The 17,107-nt window shown below is 49.4% G+C and overlaps 1 protein-coding gene across 1 annotated transcript in view; it reads right to left on the minus strand.

Moving 5' to 3' along the window:
* DSCAML1 (DS cell adhesion molecule like 1) overlaps positions 1-17,107 on the minus strand; it is a 160,113-nt gene that overhangs the window by 37,222 nt on the left and 105,784 nt on the right. Inside the window, exons 5-11 of the mRNA XM_060268502.2 lie at positions 15,076-15,354; positions 13,288-13,563; positions 11,704-12,000; positions 9,026-9,298; positions 5,278-5,556; positions 1,538-1,657; positions 1,017-1,193 (exon numbers count right to left, since the gene is read on the minus strand). Of these exons, the coding sequence (XP_060124485.1) occupies positions 1,017-1,193; positions 1,538-1,657; positions 5,278-5,556; positions 9,026-9,298; positions 11,704-12,000; positions 13,288-13,563; positions 15,076-15,354 (1,701 nt within the window). The remainder of the gene's footprint in view (positions 1-1,016; positions 1,194-1,537; positions 1,658-5,277; positions 5,557-9,025; positions 9,299-11,703; positions 12,001-13,287; positions 13,564-15,075; positions 15,355-17,107) is intronic.

A 17,107-nucleotide genomic window follows, 5' to 3' on the forward strand; every position in this document is an offset into this window, starting at 1 on the left:
CCCAACATCCCTTTCTGCACCTAAGAGGCCTCCCCCAGCCTTTGGGTCCTCCTATCTTCACTACAGCAGCTCTGAAAGAAGCTGGAAACTGCTGACTCTGCCAAGGGTGGCCCAGGCAGAATCCGATCACGAACGAGGTTGCTTAACAACACTTCCAGGCCACCGTGTGGGGAATTAGCAAGACGGCTGCCCTGCCTCCTCTCGGCGCCACCACGATGTAGATTGATTGCCTGCTTTTATTAAGGACAAAGTGTTTTTTGATCGTGTGAGGGAATCAGGTCCCCAAGGGAACAGGAATCAATCCAGCGCTCCATTCCTTGCACATCGACTGCCGGGAGCCCACAGAGGAGAGCTCAAGCTCCGCAAGTGATGATAAAGGAGCTCACAGTGCAAACACAGGCGGCAATCAGAGGATATAGAGGCCGCCAATCTGCCAAGACACACGGGGCCCACCGCGACAAGCCCTTGGCTCGCAGCCAGAGAGGCTGAGGCAGCTGCCAGCAGACGGAGCACGTTGGCAGAGGAAGCAGTGCAGGGTTCACGTGGAGGGAAGCAGGTAAACCTAGCAAAGAGCCAGTGGGAAGGACAGGGCTGGGCACAAGGAGCTTCCTGGGTTCAACAAGTCCGGACTGCCAGACAGTGCAGTCACCCTCAGGCCAGGGATGGAGTTCCAGAGCCCTACATTAATCAGACGCCTCCACAGCATCTCAGGGGCAGAAGCAGCCCTCACCCCTTGATGGGCACCAAGGTAGAGTATTGGCACCCATTTTCCATAGCGGGAGCCCATTTTCCATAGCGGCACCCATTTTCCACAGAGGGAGAAGGAGCTCTCAGATTGTCCTGCCCAAGGCCAGGCAGAATGTGGGGTTTACTCATGAGTGTAGGGAAGAATAGGGAAAGGGGAAAAGAAAGACAGACAGACACACGGGGATGCTACAGCAGAAGGCCTGTGGGAGACCTGCATCTATTTGTACTTAGACCCCTGACAGGTGAACAGGCCTGGCCGGCATACTCACTTTTCACCGTAAGGAACATGGACTTGCTGATGTCTGTACCGACTCCATTGCTGGCCTGGCACAGGTAATACCCGATGTCCTCTTCTAAAACATGCCGAATGAGCAGTGAGCTGTTGGGCAGGATCTGGATACGGCCAGTGAGGGGGACCGGGTGGTATTGCTGGGGGTTCCCACTGCCTGGGAGGAAAGAGAAGGGTGAGAGATGCTGTAAGTGCTTTTGGCTGACCCAAAGATGCCATGGGGTCCTCTGGAGATCCTTTGTGCTGTGCCTAGCAGAGCCTGCACAATCTGTCACTGCCCGTTAAACACGTCCAACACTGGCAGAGTTGAACACCCCTCTGTCCCTTGCACGCAGCAGCTGCTACACCTGAACATGCCCCCTACTGAAGGCAACCCCTATAGAAGATGTGTTGCAAGGATGGTTTCAATCCCCACCAGTACAGGCTTCCCATTAACAAACCTGAAGGAAGATTGCATGGGTGGTTGGGGGCAATATTGAAAGGAAATACCCAGCAACGTACCTTTAGCATGTTTCCACATGACTTTGGGAGGGGGGTATCCATCAACAGAGCAGTTCAACACCCCTGCTTTGCCATAGATTCCATCTTGATTGTTGGGCTGGACAACAAAGCGAGGGGGGACTGTGGAGAAGGAGTGCAAAAGATAAGTACCACCAGGAACAGCAAGCTCACCGCCCATTGCTGACATGTCTTTCCATTCCACATGCACACACACCCTAGTCCCATGCCCTCAAAGCTCCTAACTGGTCTGAAAGACAAGATGTAACCACCACCTCTTGGGCAAGGCCTTTTCTGCTTTTGCAGAACTGAACGCCTGGGTGACCTTAAGCTTTCAATTTTGAAAAACACCAGAAGAATCCAAAAGCATCTAAGAGGTTAGCAAGTTATTGTGAAGAAGACATCACACAATTCTCCACTCTCCTCTTTAGTTTGCACATATATGTGTGCATGTGTGCAGAGAGAGGCACCTCTACAGAAGTGTGGAGGAATAAGCCACAGAGTCACCACAAAACTGTTGTCATGTGCTTGGATATGGGAGGGTAGAACCAGAGTTTCCAAAGCAGGATAGGTAAGAACATCAGAAGAGCCTGGCTGCAGCTCGACTGGTCCGAGAGGAGCCAATCTAGTTGAATGCTCTGCTCTCACAGTGGCCAACCTGAAGCTTCTTCTTGGCTCAGAATGTTACTAGAGAATAACAATATTGCTGGGTGAATTGGGACTAATGCTGTTGTTGCCTTCTAACATACCAGAGTTCTAATAATTTTAGAATTAGTGGAAGTGAGGGAGATAAACAGAGGTTGTAGATAATATTATGGTGTAAAATAAGTATTGTTAGAAATTGATGACAAATTAATTAAGAAGAAAGATTTGGAGAGAATATAAAAGGTTAAGATGTAAAAGATATAGAAAAAGGTAATATTAAGTAATAACTAGAAGAATGTAAGATTTAGAGTTTACTACTGAAGGTACGTAAAGAATCGCAGAAGGAGGAGGAATGAGGAAGTCAATAGATTAGTAATAAGGGTTATAACGTTTGAATTTTTGTTTTTATATTTTTTGTACTTTTTGTATTGTCATTTTTTTCTGTTTTGTATGTTTTTTTTGTTTTTTTTGTATTTTTAAAATGTTTTTTTAATTGTTTGAAAACCTTAATAAATATATTTTTTTTAAAAAGAGTTCTAATAATTTGACATATTTATTTCTCTAGCAAGCTGTAGGTGGCTTGCTTTTAAAAATGAAGTACAGAAAAGCCAGCATGGTTTGTCAAGCTACTCTAACCTGTTTTTGACAGGGTTACTAGCTTAGTGGATGGTAGGAACGTCGTGTACATAATTTATCTTGATTTCAGCCAAGCACTTGACATAGGCCTCACAATATTCTGGCTAGCAAATTGGTTAAATGTGAGTTAGCTTAATACTACTGAAGATTTGGGGTTCTTTCTTGGGTCTGGCATAAATCCCCCATTCAGAGTTCACATACACCAATCACCCTGCTTGCTAGTCGGGAGTGCATCACTTGCACTCTGAATGGATATTTTACCCCTTTCCTTGAACTTGGTTGGCATTTGACCCTGCATAGTAATGGGGGAATGCCTCTCTCTGGGTGACCAGGCTTCAATTGCAATACACCCTGTGGAGAAAAATATCTGTTCTCCTGCCCTCCATTCTCCATTACTGCTGAGCAAGGCAAGCAGGTATTCCAACCCAGGTCCTGAATTTACAAGCCCAGAAAAAGTTCATCTGGCAAAAAGTTTGAGAAATCCTGGTGATGATTTACACCAATATCCATATCTGCTAGCAGCGGGGCAGTCAGCCATCAACCCTATCTTCAAAAGGAGTTAATCCCCTTTATCTGATGAACATGACATGTGTTCTGATTGATTGAAAAGAGTCAGGTACCGCTCAAACCTTAAAAATGGACTGTGTAATGTAGCTTTTTGTCCCTCACATTCCATCTTCCATCACTGACCATCAGAAAACCTGCAACTGACCACCTATATTATGTAATGCATGAGGAGACAAGAAGCCTTTTTGCAAGTAACTAGATTCAAGCTAAAAGAGCACATTTTATTTCCATTCTGCTTTGTCCACTTGTCTTACTCCTTTCCTTTTGTTCTCAATAAAACCTCATATAGGTGGCCTGCTGGGGTCTGAAGTGTGTTTTCCCAACCTCTAGGATTCTGGTTATCCCTCATGTGCCTGTGTCATTTGATTAATGCTACAGGAGTGTAAGGTTGGAGTTGTTAAAGAACAACAGGTTGCTCTAGTCTCTTGCTGGGTGGGAAGGTGGAGGCGGAGAGACAGACAGGCAGAGACAGACAGAGAACATGCTCTGATTACTAGCTTTACTCCCTAAGTAAACTGACAGGATCTGGCTGGGAAACATTGAGTGTGTTGTCTCAGGATCCCAGACACCCTTGAGCAGGTTCCTCTCCCGTTTGCGTGCTGTAAACTTGACAGGGACTGATGGCAGCAATTACCAGATAGTTAAGATGCCAATGGTCTAAACTGCAGGGCTCTTGTGCAGCAGTTGTGCAAGCAAGGGTGCAAGATGGCTCCCCTAGCTTCCCCCCTCTGTTAAATGCCCCCCCTCTCTTTCTGCTTCGGACATCTGTTATTCATTAAGGAGCTACCAAAAGATGACTATGATGGTCCCCCCTTGATAAATTGACACTCCCAGCTCTTCAGGCAGTGGCAGGGAATGGCCTGGCTTATGCAGGCAGTGCATGTCTGGGGCACCAAGGCTTGTGCTTCTGTGCCCTTTGGGAGTCTTTTGCCCTCAGAAGAATGTAGAGAGCATATCCTGTTTCCTACAGTGGCCAACCAGACACTGACAGAAAACCCTCAAGCAGGACTTGGAGGAAACAGAGGCTCACATGTGCACACACAAGCACAGTTCAGCCCCCAGCAAGTGGCATTCAGGGGCTGCTGCCTCTGGCCCAGCAGGTTCCATGCAGCCATCATGACTAACAGCTGCTGACAGACCCACCCGCCTTCCTTCCTTCTCCTCCATGAATTGTCTAATCCCCTTTTAAAACTGTCTAAACGAGTGGCTAGTGGCCATTACCTCTGGGGCAGCGAACTGCAGAGATCAATTGCGAGGAAGTACTTATTCCCAATTAAAAAGTTCACGTTAGCAGCAGGTGCTGAGGAAGACTGCCCTCCCTGCCTGAGACCATCCTGGAGAGCTACTGCTGCCAGCCAGAGTGGAACAAGCTGAGCTAGATGGACAAAGAGCCTGGCCTGGAATAAGGCAAGGGCAACTTCCTGTGCTCATCCCCCACTCCTGCCCCATCTACTCCAATTGATTTCACTGGATGGGCCAGAGTGAAGGAAGGAAAACTCCTCCCACTATCCATAAAGCTCTATTGGGTCACCTTTTCCTAAACTTCAAAGCCCCAAATGCTGAAGCTCTTCCATACAGAGCAGGTGCTGCAGCTGCCTGGTAGTTCTGTCCACTTTTGTGGGCAGAGAAGCCTCGTGATGCACCTTTGCTCCTCTCCTGCACCACAGAACTGGACTTTTCTTTCCTTCACTAGAGGCCTTAAACCACCACCTTCCACTCAGTTCACGAAGCCAGTTTCCCCACCCCAACTGGCACTTTGTATGGCCCTCACAGCTTTCCACAGGACATTTTCTCCACTCACCTTAGAGATCAGAGTGACGATCACCCCACACTGGGCAACTCTGCCAGTGGCTCCTGAAACCCAGCACATCAAAGCCCAGGGACCAACTACTCACCTCGAACAATGAGCTGCCGTTCACGGCTGACGGTGGCAGCATCGTTGGTGGCAATGCAAGTGTAGTTGCCGTTGTGCTTGAGGGAGACGCTGGAGATCTGCAGGGAGCTCATGAACTCCTTGCTCTCGATGGTGACGCCGGAGCCGGAAAGGATCACCTGCCCGTCTTTCCTCCACGTGATGCGGATAGGCATGTCACCCGATGAGACCACGCATGGGATGTACAGGAGCTGGCCGATGGAGGCCGGAGGGAATTCGAAGGGTTGGATGAGAGGCGGGACTGCCAATGAGAGGAGCACATTGATCATACCTGTTCCCAAATGACTGGGAAGCCCAGAAAAAGGAGATTTCGTCCAGCTCAGCCTCCGAGGAGAAAAAGAACTTAGGCCCAGGAGACTCTGCAAAGCCCTGAGGAATTCCTTACCCTCAGCTTCCCATGTGAAGAAAGGATGAATTTATAATTCAACTGGACGTATTTCCTTTCTGTGTTTTTTTTAAAGGTGGGGAATGTGGGGGGTGTGACAAGGCTGCAGTAGTGAGTAGTGCCTCTTTTTGGCCACCATCCCAGTGAGCTCAGGACAGATATTTGGATGGGTTGGTGGAGGTGTCTCCTGGTTCACAGAATGGCCTCTTAGTTTCTTGTACTCCACTAACTCTTCATCACTCCTCTCAAACTCTTTTTTCTCTTTCAGCCTGCAGTACTCACCCACTTGAAAGGGGTTCAACAAGATAAAAGAATGTGGAGCACTTTGAACACTCTTGCCAGGTGAGCAGCAGGCATGCAAAGAGATCAGATCTGCAAAGCAACAGTCGGCTTTCCTCACACCCCATCAGGAAGAGAATTCCTTCTCTTCTGCAGCAGCCTTAATACCCCCACTAATGCCATTGCAAAAGGACTTGGAACTGGTTCCTCCAGGGACCAGAATGGCTCTCAGCTGGGAGCCCCATGAGCCCCCTAGGAATAGTACTAGATACACTAGATTCCCTCAAAGAAACATTGATGGCAGTCACTCAAGCAAAGTAGGAATGCAACTCCTGACAAGCAGAGACCACTGGTGGTTCTGCCCAAAGCTTCAAAGTAAGTTGGGGACACTGCCCTCATGGCAATTGGACCAAGAAAGATTTAAAGCCCTACCTCATAAAAATAGACAGAATCCCCATCCCACTGACTGGGGTGGCAAAAGCAGGTGTGAGGTGAGCCATCTCCCGAAGTAGCAAATGACAGCTCTTGCTGCTCTTAAAGGGGGGGGGGACATCCTGAACAAGAAGCAAAGCAAGTGAATTGGAGAGGAAGATCAGCTCCTGACCTGAGTGCAGCCTTGGCAGCGGATGCCACATTTACAACTCAGCCCTGCCAGCCAGTAAATCACCCTTGATCTTTAAGGGGCCCAAACAAACAGAGACGTCTGCTGTGTTAGCCTCCCAGCTTTGGGTGTGGGCTTTCTCACCAGTCCTGCCTCCCCTGCCAACTGAGGTCCTTTCATCCCTGTGTTACTCCAGTAATGAATACTGGTTGCTCCCTTGCCTCTGCTAGTTCCAAAGGCAAGGACTTCCTCCACTGCTCTCCCATCTGGGAGAGGGGAAGGCAGCGGGGTGCTTTGCCCTTTTGCCCCTCCCACAAAAATCCTCTTCCCTGCAGAACAGTCTTGCACCCTTGCAGCAGTTCACACGGAGCAAGGGGCTCCCGGGCTTCCAAGCAAAACCTCTGCTCAGCACCATCCTATAAAGATCAGCCTGAAAAGGTTCCTACAATGGGGGAAGAAGGGCAGGAGCAAGTGTCCGAGAAAAGACAACGCCTCAACTGCCTTCTGCAACCAGGGAAGAAACCCTAAAGATTCTGAGAACAAAACTGTGAGTGCCACCCTGCTGAAAAACAAAGCTCGCCCTGAAAAAAAGAGGCTTCAGTTGCTGTAGTGAAGGGAGGCAGGCTCTGAAGAATCATTTGTAAACTAAACTAAGCTCCTTGGAGGAAAACTAGAGGGGGAGTGAACATCTTGACTGGTTTTCCAGTGTGCAAGCGCAGGCATTGAGGTCTGCTGGCATCAAGACAAAGGAATAGGGAAAGCCCCAATACTCCAACTACCACCTCCCACACATACACATCCAGACAAGATGAAGGAGCTGTCAGAGCCATCTCTGGGTCCAGTGGAAGCACCATCCTAAGCAAGAGAGGGCTTGTAAGAACTAAGCCATGCTGCTGCTGCAGCAGCAGCAGCAAGTTCTCACAACAACCAGTGACCTCCCCAGCCCATGCAGCCTCTTGCCTGTCTCCAGGACACTTTGCACCCTTCATAAACTGAGCAGGGCAGCAGCACATGGGAAAGGGAGGCAACACCCACACAGAGCAGACCACTTCGCTCAAGCTACCCTGTTTGTGAACCTTTAAAGAGGGCAGCGCCTGAGATGGAGCTCAATCTCAGCAAGTCACTGGGATGGAAAGGACGGGATTCTCCACTACTGCAATTCATTAGGGCTGATGGCTCCCTGAATGGGGCTGAATAATTGATGGGCTGGAGAAGCTTTTAAGATGTTCTGCGTGCTTGGAAGACAGAGAGGATTATTTTTTTAAGAGCTACACACTGAAAACCACCAACAAAGGTGCTCTGAGCAAAGGTTAGATGTTTTAATCTGGTATGTTTACACTGTACATTCTGCTCTGCTGCTTGTCAGGGGAAATGGATACTCCAGGGCTGGCGACAGCCTGGGAGGGGGGCGCACCTGGGCCAGTAACCGAACTAATGTGTAGGCAGGGCAGGAACACAAACCCCACATGGTCCTCTCTGCCCAGCTCACTTGCCTTTATCAGAGGAGGGGGGGGTCCCCTCTTCCCTGGGAGACAAAGATGCTCCTTCCATCCCCACCCCCATTCCACCAACCTGGGGCAGCTCAGAGGAGATATTGGTGGCAGGAAGTGAACCACAAGGTCACACTGCACACAGGGAGGATGGGTCAACACAGACGCCTCTGGCATGCCAAACACAAAGACTACTGGGGTAGAGACTGATGGGACGACTCTTCAGCAGGCTGGGTTGCAAAGGAGGGCAACAGAATAAACAGTGTAGCCTAGTGTGCCCAGGTTGCCCGGTCAAATTGCCCTGAGCATTGTTATTTATCTATTATCAGATTTTGATCCCGCCTTCCAAGGAGCTCAGCGTGGCAAACATGGAACTCTTCCATCACTACGCTGGCCTGAGACACATGGGCTGGTCCATCACAGTCACCCAGGGAGCTTCACAGCTGTGGGGGAACCGAATCTGGCTCTCCCAAGTGCTACTCCAACCCTCTTAAAGAGTGAGGCCCTTTCAACAGGGCTGTATAGTTTGCGGTTTCCAATTCAGCTGAGCTCCTAGAACACACCCAACAGCAAAGCTTGGAAGAAGCCTCTGTGTTCACTTGCTTACATCTGAGAGGAGGCAGTTCCCTCTCAAAGCCCTCCAGTGCCAGAGAAGGGTTTGGTAGCTGGTTCAAAAGAGCAACACCCCACAGCCAACATCTGAGCCTGAGAATCCCACTTGGCTTGGCCAAGGTCCTGCAGTCTTCAGGCTCCCACCTGATCCTAGTTTTGAATCCCATCCTTTCAGCTGTGACTGCCTACCAGCAGAGAAGGCACAACCGTAGCAGCAGCATGTCCAACTTTCCAGGAGCTGGCTGAGCCATTGCTTGGACTAGACCTAGAGGGATGTGGACAGCACTAGGTGGGAGCTGGAGCTCCACCAGCCCTGCTGTGGCTCCTGCCTCCAGCCACTCACCTTTCACAGTGACATGGACACTCTGGCTGATTGAAAGCTGTGGCTGAATGAGGACACTGCATAGGTACTCCCCTTCATCCATTCCCTTCTGGACATCCATAAGCTTGAGAGTGCCATTTTCAAAGACCACTTGCCGGTGGTTGTCAGGCAGGAGCAGTGAGTCCTTGTACCATTTGATGGAATAATATGGGTAGCCAATCACCCTGCAGTTGATGAAAGTGTCCCTTCCTGCCACGGCTGTAATGTTCTTCATTGCGCGGATGCTGGGGGGGCCTAAAGAGAGGGAGGAGGGGGAGGAAAGGAGCAAGCTAGGTGAATTCCAAAGGCAAAAGGCTTTTGCACGCAGCAGACAGAACTGGAGGCAAGGTTGCTCAGCAATTGGCAGAAGGTGCAGCCTGGGTGGCTGCATGGAGAACATCACAAAATGACTTTCCATTAAACCTGTACACATCCTTTGAGGGCCCTGCTAGTCCATGGGGCAAAATACCCACACAGTGCCACATCCCCAACCCTAATACCTTGCAATGTTCAGTTCCATCTTGAGAGCCCCTTCGGCCAAAGGACTTGGCCCTTTCACCATCCTCAGACTCAGAGGGTGAGTCCACAGCAATAGCTTCAGGCTTACAGAAGTTAAGACTGCATAAGGACATAAGAAAAGCCTGCCACTGGATCAGGCCAAGGGCCCATCTGGTCCAGCATCCTGTCCTCAAAGTGGTCAACCAGATGCCTGTAGGAAACCTGCAAGCAGAACCTGAGCCCAAGAGAACTCTCCCCTCCTGCCGTGTCTGGCAACTGGTATTTAGAAGCATATTGTATTTGACTGTGGAGGCAGATCGTGGAGATGGAGCTAACTTCCATGAAATTGTCTAATCCTCTTTCAAAGCCATCCAAATTGGTGGCCATCACTGCCTGTTGAGGAAGCAAGTACTATAGTTTAAGTAGGCATTACGTGAAGAAGTACTCTCTCTTTTTTGTATCTGCCCTGAATCTTCCAACATTCAGATTCTCTTGATGAATCATGAGTACTAGCATTAAGAGAGAGGGATACAAACTTTATCCACTTTGTCCATGGCATGCATAATTGCATAAGCTTCTATCATGTTACTTCTTGCTCACCTTTTCTCTAAACTAAAAAGTCCTGAAAGCTGCAACCTTTCTTCATAGGGGAGCAACTTTAGGGAGGTGGAGCCACCCACACTACACGTCTTCTCAGCAAGCACAAGGGTTTAGTTCGCTGGTGGGATATCTTCCCACCGCTATTTCAGTAGGAGAGACCTTCATCCAGCAGGGTGCAACTGAAGCTAATGGAGGTCTTTTTCTCTGCCCTCTGCACAGGAAAGCTTTTAAGTGGACTTTTCCTGCCTTGATCTGCCCTTGTATCCCAAGCCTGGACTCCTTTTCGTGACTTGGTTTCTCCTGGCATATTATGACTTGACTTCATCAGTTGCAACCAGCTTCCCTTGTGAGACTCAAGTGCCCACAGAACAGGATGCACAGCATGATATGGACATGTTCTCTTACAGTGATCTCCTATTTTCCCAGCATATAGAAACCTACTTGTTGTTGGAAAGGGTATAACTTGCCCTTTCCACCCACTGTATCTTCCAACAGTGACCTTGAGTTCTATGTAGAATATGGAGAACCCACAGTGGAGGCTGCCAGGATCTGACCTCAAGGCAATGCCTTGGTTAGGAAAAGTTGGGTTTTGATTAGTTCTTTTTTTATTATTATGAGAGTCTGTTGAGTTCTTTAACGACCAAGAAATCTGCCACTGTGCTTACAGAGCCTTTAAATATGTCTTTAGGATACTTTGCTTAATTTATATAGCTGTCAATCAATAAATATTCCCTAGCTGCCTTCAAAGTAATATTAAATAAACTATTAATAATAGTTAAAATCAATAATAAAAGTCAGCCAAAAAAAACCTTCCTTACAACAGAGGTAGCAGAAAGCAACTTAAAGCTTGGATTTAAAACATACTTGATGAATAAAAAGGTCTTCATCTGACACTGAAAAGACCATGGAGAAGGTGCCAGGCAAGCCTCTCTGGGGAGGCTAATCCATATCAGAGGTGAAAAAGGCCTTTTCCTTGGTAGTCACCTGCTCCATTTCATTTGGTCAGGATCAGGGCCTCCAAAGAAGCTGTTAAGGTTTGGGTAAATGTTTTCCAGAGGCAGCAACATTTTGTGTAATCTGGTCCTAAGCTAGGCTTCCTCAACCTCAGTCCTCCAGATGTTTTTGGTCTACAGCTCCCATGATCCCTAGCTAGCAGGACCAGTGGTCAGGAATGATGGGAATTGTAGTCTCAAAACATCTGGAGGGCCTAGGTTGAGGAAGCCTGTCCTAAGCTATCTAGGGCTTTCCCTGCCATCTCTCTAGATCCCTTTGCCTTCCTGGAGCTTCCATCACTTGTAACATGTCAAAATATAAAATCACCAATATATATGCTGGGATCCTTGCAAAACTGTCCTGGTGGCCAGGAGTTCCACCATCCTCTAGCAGCACTTTACTCTGTAAACTGCTGGATTGTCTTGTTGTGAAACAACACTGCAGAGAAAATAAAAGGGGTGGTGGGTGGGGGTGGGGAGCCACAAAGAACAAAGGGGACATTCTACCAAACCAGAACCAAAACCCAATGCAAGAAGAACCTATTCTGATATTTAAAAGTAGACAGGCACCTCTTACGTTTATTCGCGCTTGGTATTCGGCGCTGCCCACCGAGTTCCGCGCGGCACAACGGTACACCCCTCCATCCTTGATCTGCGGGCTTGTCACGTTCATGTGGCTGACGGTAGTGCCATCTGACATGGTGTACTGGTTGGTGCGGTGGCTGCTGTCCCTCTGAATGGGCTCGTCATCCAGTGCCCATGTGACAGTGGGTGGAGGGGCCCCCTTGGCAGCGCACATCAAGGAGAACTGTTCACCTGGGTTCACCACCTTTTCACTGAAGGATGAGATGATCCGGGGGGTCCCATCTAAGAGAGGCCCACAACAGGGGGAGGGAGTTTAGATGAAGGGGTGAGGGCAAGTCTGAGCACCCATTTCCCCTCCCACCCACATATCTTCAGCAACATGAAAGAACCTCCTAGCCAGGCCTGTGGGGAAGCTCCAGCCTCCACATTTTGCAGTGGATATACCTTCTCGGGGAATTCTCCCTCTCTTCCCCTCCCTACATTTGAGCCTCAAGTTAGGAGAAGAGGGGAAGCATTACAGTTCAGTGCTAGAGCTACTGCTTTGCATGCAGAAGGTCCCCCATTTAAGCCCTGGCAGAATCTCAAGGTAGGGCTGGGGGAGACCCATACCTGAAACCCTGGAGAAACACTGACAAGTCAGTGTAGTGTAGACAATACTGGGTTAGATGGGACATATTCCTATGTTCCTAAGTGTGCTATAGGATTCCTGGAGCGACGTCCTATACATCACCTGCCAGCTGCAGAAATGCACAGGCCCTGCTTGCCAATTGGCTGCCTTCTTCTACCACTCCATAGCTATAAGAACATACAAGCAGCTGTACTGCTGGATTGTACCTAAGGGGGACCACCTAGTCCAGTGGTCATCAGGAAGCCTGCAAGAAGAGTTTGAATGCAATAGACCTCTCTCACTGTTGTTCCAGGTCGATCACCATCAAACACAACCTCTGAAAGAGGGTGCCTATCACCTTGAGGACTAGTAGCAAGTGACAGACCTCCAAGTTTCTTCCATGGCCAACAGCCCCCTTTATAATCATCTAAGCCTGTGGCCCCCACCACACCTCATGACAGTGAATGCCAAAGTTTACCTATATGCTCCTGCTGTTTGAATAAGTCCTCCCTTTTGATTCTTCCCTGAATCTCTGGACATTCCACTTCACTGGCTGGACCTTGTGGCAGCTAAAGAAAACTTCCTCTATGCCCACTCTCTACACACCTTCTGTAGTGTTACGCACCCCTATCATGCCCCCCCCCAAAATACTTATAAACCCTTAGAGAATTTCAGGGGGATATAAAATTAGCATGGTTAAATCAATATATCTAAATAGAAATCTGAGGAGGAAAGAGACTTAAATACTTCTAAGACAGTTAACTTGAAGATGTTGGAGTTTAACTTCCTACCTAGGAGCTACTTTATTATGTTCATCCACAGCAAAACATGGAATCAGGCAGCCAACCTGCCAGGAGAGAATCTCCTTGCCCGCTTGCCCCACTCTCCTTCCCTCTCTCTCTCTCTCACACACACACACCAGTATGTCAAGGATACTGAAACCACCAAGGAGCCGAACTCACCCTCCAGCACAATGATGGCAAAGTCCTGAGCAGTTTGAGCCTTCCTGCTGGCAAAGCATTGATAGACTCCTGAATGGCTCTTCTGGGCAGCTGTGATGAGCAGCGTTTCATTGTTGATTCCCCGGATGGAGATGAAGTCATCTGGTGCCACCAGCTCTGTGTTGCGATACCAGCGGAGAGTATATTCTGGCGAGCCCAAGAGCGTGCACGAGAGGATGACGGTGCTCCCGATGCCGGTCTTCAGCTTCTTTGGTGTGAGGGTGACGTGCAGAGGGTCTGCAGGAAAAGCAGGGTCCATGCTCAGAGCAGCTAGCTGGCACCATGCAGAGTAAGCGGCCATCCCACTAATGGCCCACAGCACCACCCCTCCAACATTTACCACAATGCAAGGCTCACAGAGACGCCAACACAGGGTAGGATTGAAAAGATGTCAGCCCTCAAGGCAAGTACCAGTCGTTTATTGCTTGGTGCTAGGGATCACTGGGCGCGGTGCATGGGACTGGGCTGCCTTGCTGCAGGGCTAGGGGGAGGGGAGCAGATGCCGCTCGGAGCCCATATGGGAAATACACAGAGAAAGATACATTGCAATTCCCCCTTGAAATCCCAATGCCTGCCTCTGACCCAAATCCAGCCACAGTTTCTTCTTCCTATCATCCATTTGCCTGAGCAATAGAAAGGCAGAGTGGCCTTCATTTCCCCCCCCCCCCCCAAGTAGCCAAGGCCCTCCATTGGGGAGTGCAGGCAAGGAGATGGCAAGTTGAGGGTGCCCTTGAGAAACAGAGGCTCCTCTCTCTCACACACACACACACCCATCTGCAGAGAAATGTCACTGAGTAATAAGGCAGGTGCACAGAGTACTCCCCCTGCCCCGCCTCCTGCCAGCAGTTTCTTCTTGGTGTATCAGTTTCCCTCCCAGGCTATGAAGGAGTTGTCAACTTAGAGAATGAAGGAGCTGTCACACCAGGGCTGACATACAAGGTGTGACAGACCTGCTTGGAGCAAACACCACTTCCTTGCACGGCACATCACCATGCTGCACCTCAACTCTGGCCCTTCCATTTCCTCAGGCATGGAGCCAATCTAGGGGAGGGAGTGGGTCTTCAGAGGGTTGCCTGCCTCCACTCCATTTGCTCAAGAACATGGCAACCTCTCTTGCAAAAAAAAGAGAGAGTAAAAAGAACCCATCTTCTGGGCAAAACGCTGGCTGCCACAGCCCAGAGCAGCATACAGAGGGAGGGAGAAAGGGGAAGCACAAAGAAAAGCAGCCCAGCACAAGGCAGGACCAGTCCTTCCCTCACCCCCAAGATAAGTATAGTAGGAAATCTGAGGGTGGCAGCAAATGTTTGCTGGGAACAACTTCCCACCATCCAGGCTTTGAATAGGAAGGAACGAGGCACTGGGCTCCAGAACCCAGTGCTGGGCTGTGTCACTCTTATCCATGCAAGGAGCTTCCGTGCACTCAGATCCCATGGATGATGCCTGCAACCTTCTTTCCTGGGCCAGGGCTGCCTCCTGCCAGCTTGGCAATACCTGCAAGAGGAGGCACCACACCATTGGCCTTGTACCCTGGAGCAGAGTGAAGCTGCACTACATGAACGCAGCTCCCACATGCTTCCCATCTTATGAAATATAAGGTGTGTCATTGTTCAGACAGGAGTACATAAGAATATCTCTGAAGGTAGGTCACCCCAGAGGGGGGCACATCTCATCCCGCACTCTGTTCTCACAGGGGCCAACAACCTGATGCCTCAACGGGAAGCCTGAAGATCTGGCTCTTCCTCTACCTACCTATCACTGTGAGGGTCCCGGTGACCTCAGCAGACCCAAAGGTATTTGTGACTTCACAGATGTATGTCCCGCTGTCCTCTACTCGCAGGTCACTGATCGTCAGCCCAGTGACACGTTTGGTCCATCGACTGTCAGCAGGCAGTGGCCGACCACCCTTGATCCATCGGATGGCTGGGTTAGGGTAGCCAGAGGCTATGCATGGAAGTTCCACCAGCTGACCTGCCTTTGCTTCCCGGGACTGGAAGCCGTCTAGGATGGTCGGGATGGATTCTGCAGGGTCTGAGAGCAAAAAGAAAAAGGGGGGGGGAGAACTTTCACCATCAAGCACTCAAGCCTTGAAATTCTGTGAATGGAGCACATTATACAAGCTTGGAAATCTCAAATCCTTTTAAGTACTTAGTCTCCCCTCCCCTTAATCGTCTTTTCCTCTCTCCTCAATGGATTTGCATCCATTTGCAAGTTTGTATCTTTTCTGAACTGTGGTGCTCCAGACAGAACTCCAGATCTTTTGAGTTTTCTCACTGGGAAAACAAAGGGGAAGGAAACCTAATACTGGGAAATTATTCCAAATAAGGGAGAGAGGAGGGCTCCTACCTTCTGTAGGAGCTGGTGACAAATGGACACACAACTTAGAGTCCCTCACCCAACTGGTGTGACATTAACAGCTTTTGCAATACAGTACATTCTGAAATCCACAAGCTACTAATCAGGCTACCATCGAGAGCAGAAGAGGAATGACCAAAGCTCACACATGAAATACAGCTTGTGGGGTTTTAGTTTGGGGGGTGGTGCAGTAAGAAACATCTCAAATTGCTCCAGGTATGGAGAAGGGAGGAGAAGAAGGTAACTAAGGGCCACACACAGGGGAGGAGCTGCTTAGGAAGAGGTCAAGCTCTGGGGAGGGCACTGTTCCTTGTCTGGGGCAGGGTGGGGGGCCCCTCCAAGGGCCTGGATGCCCACTGCCAAATGCCTAGCTCTTCCAAAACCCTAGGAAAATGCAACCACATATACCAGGCATCCCCAAACTGCAGCCCTCCAGATGTTTTGGCCTACAACTCCCATGATCCCTAGCTAACAGGACCAGTGGTCGGGGAAGATGGGAATTGTAGTCCAAAACATCTGGAGGGCCGAAGTTTGGGGATGCCTGACATATACACACAAAACACTCAAGGCTCCTTTTCTCCCAGGCTTCCTCTAGCCTTCATTTGGGCAAAGGCCTGCCTGCCTGCTCAGCTGAAGGAGAGCCTTTTAGGGTTTCTTTTCAGAAACTAAGGAACACTAAGGGAATTTTACCCAGGCATGTTGTTATGGCCATGGGCGTAGCCGGGGGGGACAGAGGGGCAGCTGCTCCCCCTAAATCAATACAAATCTGAGGTTCTGCCCCCCCTAACAAAAGCCTCCCCCCCAAAAAAAAATCCTGGCTATGCCCATTGTTGTGGCATTTTCTTTTAGGTGCCTGAATTTACATCCCTGAATTTTATGTTAGACTAAGGAAACTCAAGGTTAGATTAAGGCTTCTAGAAGCAATTCTCGCCTAATTGGGTAGAGGGAGGGAGTTCTATGCCAAAGACAGTGGAATGGTCAGGAAGCATCAGAGTTTGGTCTGGGGCTGTCCTACAATCAGACTTGCTTAATGCTGCTCATGTTCACAACAGAGTGCTTCTGAGAGCCATGAGGGCACTGGTAAGTGGTTCTGAGAGCCATAAGGGCACTGGACGCTGGGGCAGCCAGTGCTGTGCTACACATTCCACAAATCCAATGCCTCCTCTTTATTATATCATGGGCTCTCATTTTTACCTGAGCAAGGGAATTAAGAAGCGGAGCAGCCTTGACAGGAGAAGCTGTGAGCCTTACAGTGCAGCCTTCTGGAAATCCCAAGCACGGACAACCAGCTGTTTCAACAAACAGGATAAGGTCCATCAAATCCCAAGAGCAATCCTAAGCCACCCAATGTGCCCCGATCACACATGCCCCTCTTCTTTTGGGAGGACACAAAGGTTCAGATCCAGCATAAGCGTCCTGGGAAACAGCC

Source organism: Zootoca vivipara, chromosome 14 (assembly GCF_965207765.1).
Source record: "Zootoca vivipara chromosome 14, rZooViv2.hap1.1, whole genome shotgun sequence".
Lineage (NCBI taxonomy): Eukaryota > Metazoa > Chordata > Lepidosauria > Squamata > Lacertidae > Zootoca > Zootoca vivipara.